General features: G+C 38.0%; 1 protein-coding gene across 5 annotated transcripts in view; it reads left to right on the forward strand.

The window, feature by feature from the left end:
• Positions 1 to 1,819, forward strand: part of LOC126282042 (fat-like cadherin-related tumor suppressor homolog) — a 1,587,586-nt gene extending 1,585,767 nt beyond the window's left edge. For 4 of the 5 annotated variants that reach the window (XM_049981457.1, XM_049981459.1, XM_049981460.1 and 1 more), the window contains one exon: positions 6 to 1,819. In XM_049981457.1, coding sequence (XP_049837414.1) covers positions 6 to 535 — 530 coding nt within the window. In that variant the 3' untranslated portion in view covers positions 536 to 1,819. The remainder of the gene's footprint in view (positions 1 to 5) is intronic. The other variant, XM_049981458.1, reaches the window with a different exon arrangement.
• Positions 1,820 to 20,632: the final 18,813 nt, after the last annotated feature.

A 20,632-nucleotide genomic window follows, 5' to 3' on the forward strand; every position in this document is an offset into this window, starting at 1 on the left:
CCCAGCAGTGAATGGACCAGTGGACCCAGTGAGAGACATTGAAACACTTAATGAGGACCAGGAATCTGAGTATATAGGTGACTCAGAATGTGGCACTGAATTTGAGGAAAGCCAGTATCCTGACAGCCCCAGTTTGAATATTAATAACATTTTGGATAATTCGAGAGAAGAATATTCATTTAAAAGACCAAACACCTATTTATGCCATCCAAACACATACCTACCTCGTTATAACATCAACAGTGAAACAGAGACTGAACCACTTAATGGTTGTAATAATGCTGATGACACTGATGATGAGGAAGTGGTGCCTTATGGATTTCCTACTAGCAAGCGCCGTAAGGGTGATGACGAGGATGGATCAGTGATAACAGTACTTGGGGAAAGAGCATCATTGCTTGGTGGATTCACCAGCAACAGTGATATTTCTACACATTTGTGTGAGATTGAAGATTCTGAGTTTGAAAGTTTGGATCACAAAAAGAATAACCAAAAGAAATCAATCCCATCTGGTGTGATGCAGACATCTGTGTGACAGATGAGACCACCACAGTGTGGTGGTTCCAATGTAATACTAGAAACTCCCCATGTGCCAAAACCAGCCTTGTTGTCATCCTTCTCAAAAGTGCCATAGCAAATATATTTTTTAAAAGCAAGTGACTTTTTTTTTAAATTCTTGCACACACATCTTCTTTATATAAATATATATATATATATGCAACAGACTTGTGTAAAATATATTACATCAGAAGACACTTATACTTCATGGACTGCTGTAAATGATATTGAAGCAATTAAAGAATATATTTCAGGTTAATTTAAAAGTGTATTGTTAGACTGGTGTTACAGAAATCGTGTATTTTTATGGCCGAAGTGACTTCTAGAGTACTTAGTTTTTGGTGTATTTATTTAAAAGGATTTTGAATGTGGCCTGTTGCATTCAGATCAGAATTTAAAGCATTTTTGTAAAAGAAAGTTTTATGTTTGATGGTGGAAATTACTGTGGTGTTGGAGGCAATACCACCAGTAACTAAAGAGAAACTTTACATAAATATGCTCTGTGAGCACTTAGTTACTCTGTAAATCCTGACTACTGTTTGTCCTTTTAACCAGTGACTTTGGTTTGGTGCTATCAGTATATAATATACAATACAGACTTTAAAAATGATACAGCAATATTTAATTTGGTGACGACCCTGTTAAAAATTATTTTGCCTAATGCATAGTATGTTGACTGTATCAATATATTGTTTTTGGCAGTTCTGGCCAGATATTGTTGCCTTAAAATATTGACTATAAAACTGAAGTGCGAATACCAGAGATCATAACAGTTTATGAAGACAATACTTTCAAAGTACAGTAATATAAAGTTCATTTGTATCATCATATTCATCGTCAACCATTTCATACTTTATGAACCGAATTGTACTGATAACCTTTTTGTATTTTTGGTACCATGGCGTAATGTACATATTAATAGTGATATGGACCAACTCAGGAAGAGAATTTCCTCAGTCAAGAGCAAATTAATTTCTCAGGTGCATCCATTTTTTCTTCTATGAGGGTGAAATGCAATTTGTTAATTTCACTCCAGGTTACATATCTTGCACAATGCTCTTGAGATATAACTTTTACAGGGTGTCTGATCACACTTCCTTATGATGAAGAGCACAGCCCATGTAAAGTTTTGCTAACTCTTGTCAGTATCTGGCTAAAAATGTACTAAATGAACTGTATTTAAGAATAAACAGAGTGCTTTTTACAAACTTGTATATACAGAAGTGTGTTTATAATATATTATTATACTATTTTCAAATAGCATTGTAAATTTTATTACAAGAAACCCTCTTCCTTCACCAATCCCATTCCAGGCTTTTGTTATTTACTTTAAAAAAATATTTATCACTATGAATAGATTAACAGATGAGCCACTTAAGAATATGTTCTGTAGATCCCATCACAAGACAGCGTTCAGGGATGTAGAGCAAGACCTTATACATTAATGAAGAACTCCTGTTAGGAATTTCAGTATTAATTAGCTGCTACGAAATGTTGTAAACCATTTGTACTTACCAGGTTAAATTTCAACAAAGGGGATTTAGTAGGACTGCCCCAAAATCAAAAACTGTCTGTCTTATTACATTGGATAACAGAAGTCAGTTCATAATAAGCACAGATACCTCTAGCAAGCAGCTACCAGGTATCTTCAGTTGTTGAATCTAGACAATCAGATACTGGACTTTCTTAATGTGGGTAAACAGGTGTATTTTTAATTTTAATCTGCAGGTTGCTAGTTTCTTGTTTCAAGTGTGATGGGAGGATATAGAGTCATTCCAGAGCCTAGGAAAGAAAACAAAACTTTATGATAATTTGGTTTCTTGCATTATGGTTGTGGAAAGCACCGCTAATTCGGGACTTATTTTCATTATTAGCAGCAAGTACCACTAAGAAGAAAAAAAACTGGACAGTAAATATTTGGTAAGTGTAAAATACGTGAAACTGAGCTTATTGGTCAATTAATTTCTGTTTTCACTCCATTTTAGCTTGTTATCCACTTGGATCCCAAAGGAATTTTACATTTATTGTACTTTTAGTGTATGACCACTAATTGCCATTTGTGGTAACAGCTTGTTCGAAACTGCCCACCTTTGTGAGATTAAATTGTAAAGAGTACCAGTTATAAGCCTGTTAAGCTATCAATTGACCTGTGTCCAGTATGACTGGGTTTGAATCCCTATTTAGTCTGCCTGTATCATCAGTAAACATTACAGTTTTTAAGCCAACTCCTTCTACTCCATCAATGAACGTCTTCACAAGGACTGTAGCTCATAACTCTGTCTGCATTAGAATTGTACAATATCCATGTATATGAATTTATAGAAAGAAACTTCCACATGGGAAAAATATATTAAAAACAAAGATTCCAAGACTTACCAAGCGGGAAAGCGCCGGCAGACAGGCTCATGAACAAAACACACAAACACACACACAGAACCATCGGTTGCGGAAGCTAGAATTCTGTGTGTGTGTTTGTGTGTTTTGTTCATGTGCCTGTCTGCCGGCGCTTTCCCGCTTGGTAAGTCTTGGAATCTTTGTTTTATATATATATATATCTCCCCCCCCCATGAACCATGGACCTTGCCGTTGGTGGGGAGGCTTGCGTGCCTCAGCGATACAGATGGCCGTACCGTAGGTGCAACCACAACGGAGGGGTATCTGTTGAGAGGCCAGACAAACGTGTGGTTCCTGAAGAGGGGCAGCAGCCTTTTCAGTAGTTGCAGGGGCAACAGTCTGGATGATTGACTGATCTGGCCTTGCAACATTAACCAAAACGGCCTTGCTGTGCTGGTACTGCGAACGGCTGAAAGCAAGGGGAAACTACAGCCGTAATTTTTCCCGAGGACATGCAGCTTTACTGTATGATTAAATGATGATGGCATCCTCTTGGGTAAAATATTCCGGAGGTAAAATAGTCCCCCATTCGGATCTCCGGGCGGGGACTACTCAGGAGGATGTCGTTATCAGGAGAAAGAAAACTGGCATTCTACGGATCGGAGCGTGGAATGTCAGATCCCTTAATCGGGCAGGTAGGTTAGAAAATTTAAAAAGGGAAATGGATAGGTTAAAGTTAGATATAGTGGGAATTAGTGAAGTTCGGTGGCAGGAGGAACAAGACTTCTGGTCAGGTGACTACAGGGTTATAAACACAAAATCAAATAGGGGTAATGCAGGAGTAGGTTTAATAATGAATAGGAAAATAGGAATGCGGGTAAGCTACTACAAACAGCATAGTGAACGCATTATTGTGGCCAAGATAGATACGAAGCCCACACCTACTACAGTAGTACAAGTTTATATGCCAACTAGCTCTGCAGATGATGAAGAAATTGAAGAAATGTACGATGAAATAAAAGAAATTATTCAGATAGTGAAGGGAGACGAAAATTTAATAGTAATGGCTGACTGGAATTCGAGTGTAGGAAAAGGGAGAGAAGGAAACATAGTAGGTGAATATGGATTGGGGCTAAGAAATGAAAGAGGAAGCCGCCTAGTAGAATTTTGCACAGAGCACAACTTAATCATAGCTAACACTTGGTTTAAGAATCATGAAAGAAGGTTGTATACGTGGAAGAACCCTGGAGATACTAAAAGGTATCAGATAGATTATATAATGGTAAGACAGAGATTTAGGAACCAGGTTTTAAGTTGTAAGACATTTCCAGGGGCAGATGTGGACTCTGACCACAATCTATTGGTTATGACCTGTAGATTAAAACTGAAGAAACTGTAAAAATGTGGGAAATTAAGGAGATGGGACCTGGATAAACTGAAAGAACCAGAGGTTGTACAGAGTTTCAGGGAGAGCATAAGGGAACAATTGACAGGAATAGGGGAAAGAAATACAGTAGAAGAATAATGGGTAGCTCTGAGGGATGTAGTAGTGAAGGCAGCAGAGGATAAAGTAGGTACAAAGACCAGGGCTGCTAGAAATCCTTGGGTAACAGAAGAAATATTGAATTTAATTGATGAAAGGAGAAAATATAAAAATGCAGTAAATGAAGCAGGAAAAAAGGAATACAAACGTCTCAAAAATGAGATCGACAGGAAGTGCAAAATGGCTAAACAGGGATGGCTAGAGGACAAATGTAAGGATGTAGAAGCTTATCTCACTAGGGGTAAGATAGATACTGCCTACAGGAAAATTAAAGAGACCTTTGGAGAGAAGAGAACCAAGTGTATGAATATCAAGAGCTCAGATGGCAGCCCAGTTCTAAGCAAAGAAGGGAAGGCAGAAAGGTGGAAGGAGTATATAGAAGGTTTATACAAGGGCGATGTACTTGAGGACAATATTATGGAAATGGAAGAGGATGTAGATGAAGACGAAATGGGAGATACGATACTGCGTGAAGAGTTTGACAGAGCACTGAAAGACCTGAGTCGAAACAAGGCCCCCGGAGTAGACAACATTTCATTAGAACTACTGACGGCCTTGGGACAACCAGTCCTGAGAAAACTCTACCAGCTGGTGAGCAAGATGTATGAGACAGGCGAAATACCCTCAGACTTCAAGAAGAATATAATAATTCCAATCCCAAAGAAAGCAGGTGCTGACAGATGTGAAAATTACCGAACTATCAGTTTAATAAGCCAAGGCTGCAAAATACTAACGCGAATTCTTTACAGACGAATGGAAAAACTGGTAGATGCAGACCTCGGGGAGGATCAGTTTGGATTCCGTCGAAATGTTGGAACACATGAGGCAATACTGATCTTACGACTTATCTTAGAAGAAAGATTAAGAAAAGGCAAACCTACGTTTCTAGCATTTGTAGACTTAGAGAAAGCTTTTGACAATGTTGACTGGAATACTCTTTTTCAAATTCTAAAGGTGGCAGGGGTAAAATACAGGGAGCGAAAGGCTATTTATAATTTGTACAGAAACTAGATGGCAGTCATAAGAGTCGAGGGGCATGAAAGGGAAGCAGTGGTTGGGAAAGGAGTGAGACAGGGTTGTAGCCTCTCCCCGATGTTATTCAATCTGTATATTGAGCAAGCAGTAAAGGAAACAAAAGAAAAATTTGGTTAGGTATTAAAATTCATGGAGACGAAGTAAAAACTTTGAGGTTCGCCGATGACATTGTAATTCTGTCAGAGACGGCAAAGGACTTGGAAGAGCAGTTGAACGGAATGGACAGTGTCTTGAAAGGAGGATATAAGATGAACATTAACAAAAGCAAAACGAGGATAATGGAATGTAGTCAAATTAAATCGGGTGATGCTGAGGGAATTAGATTAGGAAAGGAGACACATAGAATAGTAAAGGAGTTTTGCTATTTAGGAAGTAAAATAACTGATGATGGTCGAAGTAGAGAGGATATAAAATGTAGACTGGCAATGGCAAGGAAAGCGTTTCTGAAGAAGAGAAATTTGTTAACATCGAATATAGATTTATGGATCAGGAAGTCGTTTCTGAAAGTATTTGTTTGGAGTGTAGCCATGTATGGAAGTGAAACATGGACGATAACTAGTGAATTGTGAATTGTGAATTGTGTTTTATTCATCTCATGACGTACATTTGCAATCCATTTGGTTTGCGTACAGGAGACATGTCAAAAATTTATAAAACAATTACAATGATTTTTACATTAATTAATGATAGCACTATAATAAATAACAACACTATAAGGATATTTCCTGGAACATGTAACACATTGTACCCAGCTCAAATTTCCAGATTGTCCTGCATGAATTCATCCACCGAGTAATAACACTTCATTGTCAGTACCTCATATAGCTTTCTTTTAAGTGTACCTAAATTCATCTGCATCAGCTTGTTCCCTTTTAATTTATTAAAAATTTTCATTCCCATGTATTGAGGTCCCTGGGCAAACAGTCTGAGGCGGTGGGTGGGGAGCATAAAATTTTCTTTGTTTCTGGTATCATGTGAATGGACAAAATGGTTTCCCTCAAATAAGTCGCGTCTGGAGTACAAAAATATAATAATCTCATATATGTATAAGGATGGCAGAGTTAATATTTTGAGTTTCCTAAATAATGGTCGACATGGTTCTTTGTGATTGGCAGTGCACATATTTCGTATGATTTTTTTCTGTATTTTTAGTATCCGCACTATGTTTGTCGAGTTACCCCAAAAAACAATACCATACCTAATAATGGATTCAAAGTAGCTTGTATATGCTACTTTCCGCGTGTCAATGTCCGTTGCAGTTGATAATATTTGCATTGCAAATGCAAAGCTGCTCAATTTGTTTGCAAGGTATTCAATGTGTGCCTGCCACCTCAAATTTTCATCTACTTTTAGACCTAAGAATTTGACTGAGTCAACTTCTTCTATAACTTGGTTGTTGTGTACAATCTTAATTTGCTCACATTTTGACTGTTTGGTTTTGAACTGCATCACGTGAGTCTTAGATATGTTTAGATTCAGCCCATTTAGCTGAAACCAAGTTTCTAAGGTACTGAGGGTACTGATCACAGATTTGAGAATTTTTTCTGAATCCTGATCTTCAACTAAGACAGAAGTATCATCTGCGAACAGAACTGATGGGGAGCTGATATTTAATGGTAAGTCATTAACATAAAAGAGAAATAGGACTGGGCCTAATATGGAGCCTTGTGGAACACCCTGAGTAATTTTTTTCCAGTCAGAAAAATAATATGCACCATTTGAAGAAATGCTAACTCTTTGCTTTCTGTTGGATAAGTAGGATTTAAGCCATTGTAGGGCACTGCCGCCAATGCCATACTTTTCAAGTTTGTAAACAAGCAATGCGTGGTTTACGGAATCGAATGCCTTTGTGAGGTCGCAGAAAATTCCTGCCACCTTATTTCTCTTGTCTAATGACGTACTTATTTTCTCAATGAAACTGTTAACTGCATCTATGGTGTTTTTCCCTTGCTGAAAACCAAATTGATTGTTTAGAATAACAGAATATTTTGCAATGAAGTTTTGGATTTGAGCAACAGCAAGTTTTTCAAATATTTTAGATAGGACTGGGAGAATTGAGATAGGACGATAATTTCCCATGATCTCTCTTGATCCCTTCTTGAAGAGTGGTTTGACTTCAGCATATTTCAGTACCTCTGGGAAACAGCCCTCTTCAAAACATTGATTTATTATCTGAGCTAGTGGGTTTGCAATTCTATTGTGTACCACTTTAATAACTTTGGTGGGTATTCTATCCCAACCTGCAGATTTTTTGTTTCTTAATGTTAAAATAGCATTTTCTACATCCTCAAAAGAAACTTTTGAGAATTTTGTAAAGTTTTCAGAGTTTTTGCCTAGGCCAAAGGGATTTACTTTGTTGTGATAATCTGCTACATCTACATCAGATTTTGCTACATTTATAAAGAATTCATTAAAGTACTCTGGTATTTGAGTTGGATTTACAACAGTTTTTCCTTCAATGTCAATTTTTGGAATTTCTTGGTTACAGGCTTTAACACCTAACTCAGATTTAATGACTGACCACACAGCCTTTGTCTTATTTTTATGATTTAAAATTAACCTGTTGTTTGCCAGTTGTTTTGCTGCCTTGACAACTCTTTTAAATATGGTTTTATAGAGTCTAACATATTTAATGAAATTTATATCTTTATTATATTTTAGTTCTCTGTGCAGTTGCCTTTTCCTTACACTGGAAATTTTTATGCCCTGGGTAATCCACTTTACTGTATTTGTTATCTTATTGCTGCAGAGTCTAGGTGGAAATGTTTCATTAAAGTCTGCAAGAAAACTATTTAGGAATTTCTCAAAGTTTTTATCACTTGAGTTACCATAATCAAAAGGCCATGTTTTATCTCTTAGCTTCTCACTAAATGTTAGCAAGTTTTCTTTGCTAAAGTTCCTGCTCATATGGGTTCTTGTATGTGAAATGTTTGTGTCTGTCTGTGGCAGCTCAATAAACAATACATAATGATCTGAAATACCTAGATCTACACAAAATTTATACACATCTTCATATACATAATTAGTTAGAACATTGTCAATGCATGTTGCTGATTGCCCATTGTCCCTGGTAGATTCAAAGAAATTCAATTTGAAACCATATTTCTTAACTAAGTCAGTGAACCTTGAAGCTTGGCTACTATTACATGTGATATCAATATTAAAATCAGCAGCTATTACAACTTTTTTCTTTGTTTCTCTACAAAGGTCTTCTAGCATAATTTGAAGCTTAGATAAGAATAGTTCTGTTGTTGATGTCCCTGGAATTCTGTATATTGAGATTATTATAACATTTGCTAGCGAGTCCACTATTTCTACACAACAGCTCTCGAACACACATTCTTCATTTAAATAATTAAAACAGTTTCTGGTCTCATAATTTATGTCATTGTGTAGAAGTATACATGAGCCTCCACGTAACTTGTTTCTTCTACAAAAGCTACTTGCTAATCTGAAGTTCCCTATTTTGTTCAGAATTTTAATTGTCCCCTCAGTCAACCAGTGTTCATTTAAACAAACAACTTTAATATTTGCATATTCTGACAGAATGATTTCCAATTCATCTATTTTGGAGCTTTTATTATTAGAAGCATCAGTGTTTAAGCCATTTATATTCCAGTGGATAACATACCTACTTTGACTATTTCTTACAGGCTTTAGCATATTTCTTGCCAGATAATGGTTTGGTTTTTTCTTTCTTAATGCTACACACGTTTTTTCACCCCCATCACTACTTATAAGTTTCCCTTATTTTTTATGATCTGGCAAGTATCTAAGAACATCTTACTGAATATTTTTGAGCCCAACCTGTTCAGATGTAGTTTGGACAAGAAGAGAATAGAAGCTTTCGAAATGTGGTGCTACAGAAGAATACTGAAGATAAGGTGGATAGATCACGTAACTAATGAGGAGGTATTGAATAGGATTGGGGAGAAGAGAAGTTTGTGGCACAACTTGACTAGAAGAAGGGATCGGTTGGTAGGACATGTTTTGAGGCATCAAGGGATCATAAATTTAGCATTGGAGGGCAGCGTGGAGGGTAAAAATCGTAGAGGGAGACCGAGAGATGAGTACACTAAGCAGATTCAGAAGGATGTAGGTTGCAGTAGGTACTGGGAGATGAAGCAGCTTGCACAGGATAGAGTAGCATGGAGAGCTGCATCAAACCAGTCTCAGGACTGAAGACAACAACAACAACATATATAATCCGCAACCGGGATTGGAATGACTCCTTACCCTCTCCCTTAAAACCCACATCCTTTCATCTTTCCCTCTACTTCCTCAAGAAGCAACCATCGGTTGCGAAAGCTAGTAATTCTGTGTGTGTGTTTGTGTGTTTTGTTCATTGTGCCTGTCTGCCGGCGCTTTCCCACTTGGTAAGTCTTGGAATCTTTGTTTTTAATATATTTTTCCCATGTGGAAGTTTCTTTCTATTTATATATACATATCCTTTGGTTCTTTCCACATCCCAAAGACTCCTCTCCAAGGTATCCATGGAAAATGATTTATGTAATGTAACCACCATTCAGTCTCCATATTTTATAATCCTCAATTCCTTCACATTCTTTTGGTGAAGTTATGCTCGGTACCATTTGCTAGGAAGTTCCTGTTTCATCCATGCAACAGAGGTATTATGCCATTATATTTTCATTTCTCACATAATGAGTGGCCAGGGCCAAGTTGCAAAATATTCTTTTGTTGTTCATTTCTTCATGAAATCATACATACTGGGAAAAAAAACTCAGCTGGAAAACATTTGTGAAACTGATACAGAATTGACCCTTCTCAATGCAGTAGAGATCTGTCAATCACAGAAAATATTGGAAACCATTATTTGAATGCACCAGTTGGTTGCTGTCACATATATGCATATGTGCATCTCCTGTATTTCCTGTTCTGAGTACTTAGCTGCGTCATTATATTTGAGTGAGTGAGGGGAGCAGACATGTTTAGCAACCAGTTGAATCTAACACATAATGGTGCTCACAGTAAAACAGTGCATTTTCATTGTCAAGTGTTTTCACCATCTGTGAAAAAATGTGTGCAAAACTGCTTACGCAATGGAATAAGACAAAATGTTTTGGTAAAATGTCCATTAAAGTCTGCAATACAAAACTTACTGGAAAAATGGTGTCAAACAGATTACGTAGAAAAGAAAAACCATAACTATCTGAAAAGAGTTTGAACACCATGAAACATTGCTCAACAGAAGGAAACTGTGGAATAAAGTCCAATGAAATCTTAATGCTGTTTATCTGTGTAAATGAGGATTAAGAGAGTGTCACGTTGAAACACTACTGAAAAGGACTTGCATCTGTATCATTACAAATTTACTGTTGTGCATGTTATAAAAGTGTTCAGCAGAACGTTCGCACGCTGTATTCTTCTGGTGGTTTTTGAGTGCCATGGGATCAGAACTTTTGGATCCTCAGTTTTTAATTTTTGCAAATGAGGTGTTGTTAAGCCTGTCAGGGCAGGTCCCCAGTTTTTAATTTTTGCATATGAGGTGCAGTTAAGCCTGTCAAGATATGTGAACTCACAGAAAATGTGCCATTATCTGTCAGGAAATCCCAATTTGTACTCTGAAGAGCCATTGCATAATCTCAAGATTGGTGTAATGATTTCCTGCCTAAGAACGTAGTCAACCTTTCTAAGAATGTTTTCATCACCACAACTTACAAAGATAGGTTATGCTGAGTGATGATGAAAATTTGTCTTTCTGCTCACGTTGGCTTAAAGGATAGGAATATAACTACTTTTGAACCTCAGGTCCTGTGGCGTATGACAACACAGGTCTTAAGAGTTGCAGCAACTGTCCTCAGCAGGGAGCAAGTTACCCCGAGACCACTATAATGCTTCACAGCTGTGCATTTAAATAGACTCACACTCTCAATGACATAAACAGAGTTAGTCATTTTGTTGGGTACCTTCCCATTGATACACTGATTTCCTGCCTGGCCTTGGATGTAGCCAAGCATTTGCAATCTACATCATGCGAGGCAAGTGATGTCACTAGGTTAATGGCTGTTGTGGTTTTTCTAACCATGTGTCATCACAAAATGAATAGTTCACTTATTATCCACACTTAATAATACACAACATGCTGTAGCAATTATTACAAAGGCTGTCTCATTGAGTTTTTCTAAAAATTGTGCTGGGAATAACTTATTATAGACTGATAAAATTTTTGTAATTTTGTGACCATTATCTGTGTTTGATGGGTTTATTCATCTTTTACACTGTGTAACGTAGTGTTAGCCACTAAGGATTAGTGGATTTTTTTTATTATTTTTGTCAAAAATGCAAGGAATTATGCTTTCATTGTTCCTTGGCCAACTGATAACAGTTTCTGTAAAGACTAGCCTGACACAAATGATAATATGAAATTAAACCGTACAAAGGGCATTCAAAAAGTTTTGCACAGTCATCTCTAATTTTTTTATTTTTTGCAGGAGGAGTTTGAAATTTTTTTGTGAACATACTTGAAACATTTAGCTATACGTTGAGCCTACTCAATATAGCCTCCATCAGCTGTGACACATCTGGCCCAAAGTTCTATCCATGATGTACATGTACTTTGGTAAAATTCTTGGGACTGACTTTTACACCATTGCTTGACACAGGAAATAAGGTCTTTCTCACTATTAAATGTTTCACCATGCAGGTGGGCCTTCAGATGGCCAAAGAGGTAAAAATCAGATGGAGTGAAGTCTGGACTGTAGGAAGGATGAGGAACAATTTTCCAACCCATTTTCCTGATTTTCTCCTGCGTCTTAAGGGCTATATGGGGCTTGGCATTGTCACGGTCTAGCCTGATGAGCTGATGCAAGCTGTTGTTTCATTACACATTTGCCATTTTGAATGATTTGGCCAATGGTCTCCTTATTCACATCACTCACTGCCGTCGATGGTCTATCGCATCGTGGTTGTCCAGTAGAGAGAAATCATCGTCTTTAAACCTCTGCAACCACCTCTGGATACTGCTGTGATCCACTGCGTCCTTCCCATAAACAGGGGACAACTTCCTGTGAATTGACGTGGGAGACTCATCGCTGGTCTTGAAGAGGAAGTCCGTCACTGACCGTTATCACAACCTGACATCTATGTTCACAAAAAAATTCATTCTCCTCCAGCAAAAAATAAAAAAAATAGAGATGACTGTGCAAAACTTTTTGAACTCCCTTTGTATAAATTATATCTGGAGCAAACGTGGAAAAAGAAGGTGGAAGCTTATGTAGATGTTCCAAGTACCAGTAGTCGTGGATTTATTTATCATGTTGATTGTTGTAAGAATGAAAGTGAAAAAAAAAGAGAGATAATAATACTGTGAAACACCAAAGTGCTAGCCTAAATCGGGCTTCTAGTTTTTAAAATTTTCTGGAGCAAGGCTCATCTCCCTCCCACCCCCATATTTGCCAGGTGATTTACTGCCAGCCTCTTCTCAAGGTTGGCAGCTATGGCAGTTTCTGGTATTCGCAACATAACACAGTTCTTTCAACAAACTATTAATGCTAACCAATATGCCCAGAAACTGTTTAATCCATATGGGGATCACCTCACAAAAGGTGAAAAATTGTACGGATACTTTTGCAAGATGGAGCAACAGCACACACCACATTGACAACCTGGTCATATGTGCGTGATGTGACTGATGAGGAGAAGGCACTCTGTGGAGGCACTGCAGTTCCCTGCCACCATGATCGCATGATCTCTCGCCTTATGATTTTTATCTATGCAGCAACTTGAAAGAGCAGGCGTACTGAAAGAGGTATGGGCAGAGCTGCTATGCATGGCTCACAGTTTGTTGAATCGAGCACAGTGCTGCATTGATATTGACAGTGGCCATTCTCAGCATCTGTGGTATTCATAAATAAGGGTCAGTCCTGTGTCAGTCTTACAGTAAATATTTTCTGGACAGTTTTCTTTTGCACACCCTGTGCACGATTTTCTCTGTAGGGTATGCTCTACAAACGCCAAACAAAGGTGTTCAGAAGATATACTGTGAAGAAGAGTTGATATTATTTTAAAAGTCACTTTTTTGTTATTTTAGGAAAGACTGGAAACAGTGAATTATGATTATAAAGAGAAGTGGTTTGCTCACCACCATTATTGATGATGGGTGGCAGTATTACATATGAGACCAGACTGTCACCATCCCCTTTACTGCAGTATGCTCAATTTTTGATGGTATGGAAATGCCGTGTGGCTAGGGCCTCCCGTTGGATAGACCAGTTGCCTGGTGCAAGTCTTTCAAGTTGATGCCACTTCAGTGACTTGCGTGTCGATGGGGATGAAATGAGGATGATAAGGACAGCATAACACCCAGTCCCAGAGTGGAGAAAATCTCTGACGAAGCCAGGAATCGAACCTGGACCGTTAGGCATGACATTCCGTCGCGTTGACCACTCAGCTGCAAGGGGCAGACTTTGACCTTATGAAGGAAGCACAATGCCCAATTTCCATATCAGAGGAACTAGTTCTGCTGGCGAAATATTGAAGCAGGTTGAGTGAGTTAGGTCGTAAGCAGGAATTCTGGACCTCTGTTGTACTTGGAACAGGAGGAGGACCTATCTAGAGATCAATCTGTGCCAAAACTCAGATAACGAGCTCACTCTCCATATCCATCATTGAGACTGACAAATAACTAGAAGGACCATTAAAGTTCATTCTAGAATCTACTGAACACTTGCATGGACCACTGTCAACTGTGTTTACATCAAGGTGCAGCACTTGGTTTACTATAAAACTGTGGTTGAGCAAGGTGTTACCAGTGCATAATCAGCAAAGTATGATGGGTTCTTTCTGATTGGGCATGGTGGTGGGGTCCGTTAACCAACTTCAATTTGTGGTAGGGAGGTTGATGTTCACTGTTTAATTATTTTAAGATTAAGTGCCTTAGTTGTGAGAATACATATTCTCTCTCTGTGCTTTGCTTACATTAAATTAATTTTGCTACACACATAGTCACAGTCAATGTTATATTAGATTACATTAAAGGTACTTCTTGTTCCAAAGAGACACAGCAAGGAGATCTTCCAGGATGCAAAACACATTAAAAACAATAATATACAATAAATTTTCACAAAGAAAAACAAATATGCTAATGTACCTTCCACAGATCTCAGATGAAATGATCCATAAGGATGTGAAATAATTTAAAAGATCTTAAACAGTTCATTCATTTAAAAGGTAAGAGTGAACATGGCACAAAAAATATGAATTTTCAGTACACTGAGGTGTTTATAACAATTCTTAGATTGTGGTAACCATGCATCATCAAACAGAAAGGTCATTTTACAACACTTATTTACAGTGATTGCATTACTGCACTGAATTTGTACGCAAGTCAGAATGTACATAATATTCACATCATTTGTTTCTACTAGGAAATTAATCAGTGGAGCAGAAAGAGTGGGCCACCAATAAATCCTTAGCAAGGGGTGGCAGAACACATGCATAAAAGAAGGTTATGAATAGGCAAGCTTTGGAACCAGTGGCTCCTCCTTCAGGCAGATTTTGCCAAAAATTGATTGAGTTCATTGTTATAATAAATGCTTTAGGCTCTTCTTGAACTGAACTTCATTGGTTTTCAAACTTCTTATGCCTGCGGGCAAGCTATCAAAACTTTGTGTTTCCGAATAATGGACACCTTTCTGGACCAAAGTAAGTTACTTTAAATCTTTGTGAAGATTACTCTTATTTTTAGAACTGGTTCCATGAACTGAGCAGTTGTTTTTAAAAAAGAGATATGTTTTTAACTAATGAAGTAGCAATGCTTAGTAATTGCTAAATATATATATGGGACTTGGATATACATCCTAATCTCCTTTTCCTCAATCTTTCTGTCACCTTCCTCCTCATCCGTCTCCTCTTCCCCACTACTTCTGTCCATTGCCTGCACCCAACCCCCTCACCCTGCCCATCTCCTCCTCCCTAATCTACCTCCATGTCCATTTCCTCTCCCTGCCTCTCTCTATGCAACTCCTCTCCTCCCTCAGACCTTAAGCTTTGTTTATAGTTATTGCAAATAAACCTTGACTGAAGTTGCTGAAAATGAGTGGGTAAATTGGCTGGGATTATTGGTATACAGAGTGTAAGGGAGACCTTCACAACTATTGGATTGTTAGGACAGTACCTTCAATGACAGTATTTCACATATTTTTAATCTGTGAATATATGCTCACTTCGAATGAATCAGCAGGCTTCGGAGCCATATAAGAAAGCTAGTGAAGTGATGCTGTAGCAGACTATTGTGTTTGCTTGTTTCATTTCTACCTGCTACAATCCATCTGCTTCAGTGACAACAGTTGTTCAGGGGTCATACAGAAAGATTTAAATGTTCATTTTTTCCTACTTGCTGTTCAAGAGTTGAACGGTAAATAAGTAGAGTGAAGGTGATTCAATGAACCCTCTGTCAAACACTTAAATAAGTGTGAATTGCACAGAAGTCACACAGTTGTGGATATAGATATAAAGACTGGCCTTGGTTTACTGGGATGACCAGATTCTCCCTAGCTCTTCGTGATGACTACACTTGCACCTCTTTCTGCGCAATGAACTTGAACTTGGTGCAAAGCACAGTTTGCTTGACAATTACTTTCTGTAAACAAGATGTCCACCTCATTAGCTGGGTCAGTCTGGCTGAATGCCAACTGAAGGGGCCCAGGTTTGATTCACAACCAGATTGGAGATTTTTTCTGCTCAGGGACTGGGTGTTGTGTTGTCCTCATCATCAAGACAAGCAAGTCACCTAAATGGCGTTCCATAAAAGTCTTGCATCTGGTGGCAATCCACCATGTGGGGGAGAGGGGGAGGGAGGGAGAGGGAGTAAACAAGATTTGCACCACATATTATCACCCAATTGAGCTTACACCAGACTAACTGAAACTTGCACTGCAGCTTTGGAGGAATCTTCTCGCACACTGAATGACCTCAGGGAGGAGTACAACATGCTTGAGAAGCACCATCTGAGCCATGTTAGTAGGAAGCATACTAAGGAGGATCCAAGCATGTTACAATGCATGGACTGGAGCAACACAATACTGAATGTTTCCCATAAGCAGTTTATTTCACAGATGTTCACTTCTGAAAAGACATTTTTTTTGTTTTATTTTTGTTTCACAATAAAACTGTATAGTTTCATGAAGTTTATTCTTTCATTCTTTGCTCCCTTTGAATATACATTTATATATGCAGATAGTACAAAATGTTATTTCGAGCAGTTTATGTATGGTAAAAACGAAGGTTGGCTTGCAATACGCAGACAGTATATGCATTTATGTGGAAAGTACATCTCTATAAGACTGTAAGACGCAACTGACAACCTCAGTGCTTGCAATCCAACAATGACAAGAAAGGGACTCAATGTATCCATAGCTACATGAAATGCAGAATTGTTTTTGAGGCACAGACTGAATCTGCCAACCATAATAGCACAAAGCCAGTAGATACCAACCTGGGAGTATTACCTCCTTAGGAATAAAATGTAATGTAATTTTCTGAGTAGTAAAAACAAAAGTTTTCTGCTATGTTTTAGTCATAAAACTAAATTATTTTTAAAAGATCATTACTATTACTGCATTTTGTAAGACTAAAACATTGATTACTACAGTTGCACTCTACAGAAACTAAGGGTTGGCAGTTTTGGTAAGGTACAATAAATGACATATTGAGTGGTAGGAGTACTAGTAGTATTGATAGCATTTGTAGGGAGAGAAACATAAATGAATGTGTGTGAGAGAAATTAAGAGCCGATGACTTCTCCCTTTTTGTTTGTTTGCTTTCCACATAATTAGAACAGCACATTGCTCAGCATTAGCCCAGGGTGTATTTTATATCAAAATTAGCTGATCATGTATCTTTTGCTCTCTTATGTAATCAAAGCAATTATTTTTGATGCAAGTACCATTTATATTCATAAACATAAAAAATCTGTACAATTATTGTTACTATTTTGTACCCAATAGGATGTTCTTCATCATGCATGATCAAAGGCAGATTTTCCTATTATTATTGACAAGTTCAAAAGTTGTTTATGAATAACAGAAACAAAGTATTGAAGTACTGATATATTTTTATTTTGCATCTTTAATGTTAGCTTTTATTGAGGAAACTGCATTTTCTAGCAATATACACACATCAAAAAAGTTTTGCTTCACCTCATTTCCTAGAGTTCCAGAACCTGTACAGAAAATTGGAATAGAGATCAACATAAACATCATTTTTGCCCTTTTTATTGCTCATGAAAATCACACATTGCATGCTGTACCAACATACAGTGAGATCATCAGAGATGGTGGTCCAGATTTCTGTACACACTGGTACCTCTAATACCCAGTAGCACATTCTCTGGCATTACTGCATGCCTGTATTTGTCATGGCATACTATCCACAAGTTCATCAAGGCACTGTTGGTCCAGATTGTCCCACTCCTGAATGGCGATTTGACGTAGATCCTTCAGTGTGGTTGGTGGGTCACAATGTCCATAAACAGCCTTTTTCAGTCTATCCCTGGCATGTTCAATAGGGTTCATGTCTGTAGAACATGCTGATGCCTCTAGTTGAGTGATGTCGTTATCCTACAGGAAGTCATTCACAAAGTGTGCACAATGCGGGTGCGAATTGTCATCCATGAAGAAGAATGCCTCACCAATACGCTGCTGATATGGTTGCATTATTGGTCAGAGGGTGTAATTCACATATCGTACAGCCATTACACTGCCTTCCATGACCACCAGCGGCGTACATTGGTCTTCGTCTGTTTCAGTAGCTACGAAAACGTTCTGTCTTCCACCGCCATGCTGGTCTTCGACATCAAAATCACCGTTTTCAAGGTGTTGGAAACATTCTCTGCACATTGTTCCACTAATAGTTCCTCACCATTGGTCTTACCCAACATTTTAAGAGCCACAGCTGCAGATTTCTTCATGTTAAAGCAGAAAATTAAAACTTCCCGCAAATAGCAAGAAATGGGTACGTAAGTTGATGTACTTAATTGAGAATAGCCTTATGTTTCAATCACAAATTGATTAATATTGTTATGGCATTATGTTTACAGATGCCTATGCTTATTGTTTTACCTCTATGACCAACCACATGAACCCCACTTGCCGCTACTGCCATCTTTTGCAAAATGGCAGGAGCAAAGTTGTAGACCTAATAACATGTGTGTAGCTTCACTGTGCATGCTTAGCTTTCTTTTCTGAGAAAGGGTTGTAGGTAGCTGTTGGGATTTATGTCATTATGTTGTTGTTAGAAATAAGCAGTGCCAACTGTGTCACTGACTCATTCACTCATGTTTTAACAGAACACCTACAAAAAATAAATTCCAATAATCTTTCATCATTTTAAGGATGAAAGTGTTCAAAGAAAATTATTTTTCCTTCTACAGTTCAGTTACGCACTTATGTTGATGATGGTGGGGAGGGGGGGGGGGGGGGGGGGTTAGGGGTTACTAGCTAGTATCTGATTGCACTAGTAATGGTCTCAGAAAGTTGGAAACCACTGCAATAGGCCCACACAATGTCCCTTCAAAAATGGTTGTTGAATACGTGGGATTCTTCATCGACCATATGACAGCCTTGAGGGCACACACAAAATATGTGGCTAACAAATGCTATGAAGGTACGAGAGGACATTGGAGGGGCTTGAATGTTGGCACAGCATTAACACTTTATCCAAAGATGGTTCGTCCAGTCACTGATTATGGGAGTAGTTGTTATGGATCCGTACCTGACAGGTCCTCAACAGAATTAATACATACCAATATAAAGCACTGAAACTCCCTACCAATACACTTATGGTTGAAGCACTCTATGCTGGTGATATCTCTGTGCCAAATTTCTTCTTAAAGGAGTTGATATGAATCCAACAATCTGAAACATCATCTCAAACCTAACTGCACAGTGCTTAACTGGATGCTTCTGGATCATTAGGACTCTTCCTCCTCCAGTCCAAGTGTATTTATTCAGGGGATTTCAAAGAAGACCATTAGAGCACCTAGACTAATAACAAGTAGCAGACTTCAGTGTATTGGTAGAAATTAATTCCCACTGAAATTGTTTAAGGTGAACTTAATAATTGGAATTACCTTTGACATTAACAATAAAACTTTGGGATAATTTTTAAGGCAGTATCAAGAAGTGATATATATCCACACTTATTGCTCCAAAACTAGTGCCTCTGTTGGAAGCACATACTGCAGTTCATGTTTTCAGAAGTCTGGGATATTCAAATTACCAATCAACACAACAGAACTTGTGATACTAAAAGCACTTCATTTCTGCTTGTGGATGGCAGCATCTCTATATTTCTTTCTCAGTAACTCATTATCTGGTGTAACAGCACTTAGAAATTTTAGCATCTGTCTAACTAAAGACCGAACTGTATACTGGATTGCCGAAATGCAGGAATTGGTGCATGAAGAGGGCCATTAAGTTAACTTTGTTTCGGTAAAATCAGTCCAAAGTACAGATTATCGATATACACTACATGGACACACAGCAGAAGACTGGCAACGGGAATGGGAGGAAACCATAAGATACAAAGCCAAGAAGTACACAATTCCCCTGTTGGTCCCCTTATCCACAAGCGCTCGTACAAGTTTAATGCCTAGAACCTTGCCTCTCTAACAGGCAGACTCAGATTTAACCACAGATGTTTCCCTAAACATTTTCACAAACTGCAGATCATGGAGGATACAGATCACATTTTCTTTTAGTGCCCCACACTACATGGAAGTACTACAATCCTTTTGCAAGAGCTTGTGCAGCATGGTCATCCATTGCCAACTTGTGTGACACCTTTATTGGCAACACATGATCACTGTCTTTTCATACATGATGTAATGATTCACTTTTGGCACAGGTACCTGCCTCTAAGACCAACACACCATTGATAATGGACTGTACGAAAGTATTCTGTAATAATGTATCTTCTGTTTAAAATGTTTGTGTGCAAGCAAACAAACAAATATGCTAACACTAATTTTCTATTAATATATTTCTATTTTATGTAAGTTTGAGCTGACTGTATGATGTAAGCTAAAGGCCAATAAATTAAATGTATGAAAATGGTTGTCATTGACAGTAAGTATGAAGCTCCCACTGCATGACAGAATATTGACACAATATTACCAATGAGAGAAATTCAGATGACCCAACT

Source organism: Schistocerca gregaria, chromosome 7, assembly GCF_023897955.1.
Source record: "Schistocerca gregaria isolate iqSchGreg1 chromosome 7, iqSchGreg1.2, whole genome shotgun sequence".
Taxonomy (NCBI): domain Eukaryota; kingdom Metazoa; phylum Arthropoda; class Insecta; order Orthoptera; family Acrididae; genus Schistocerca; species Schistocerca gregaria.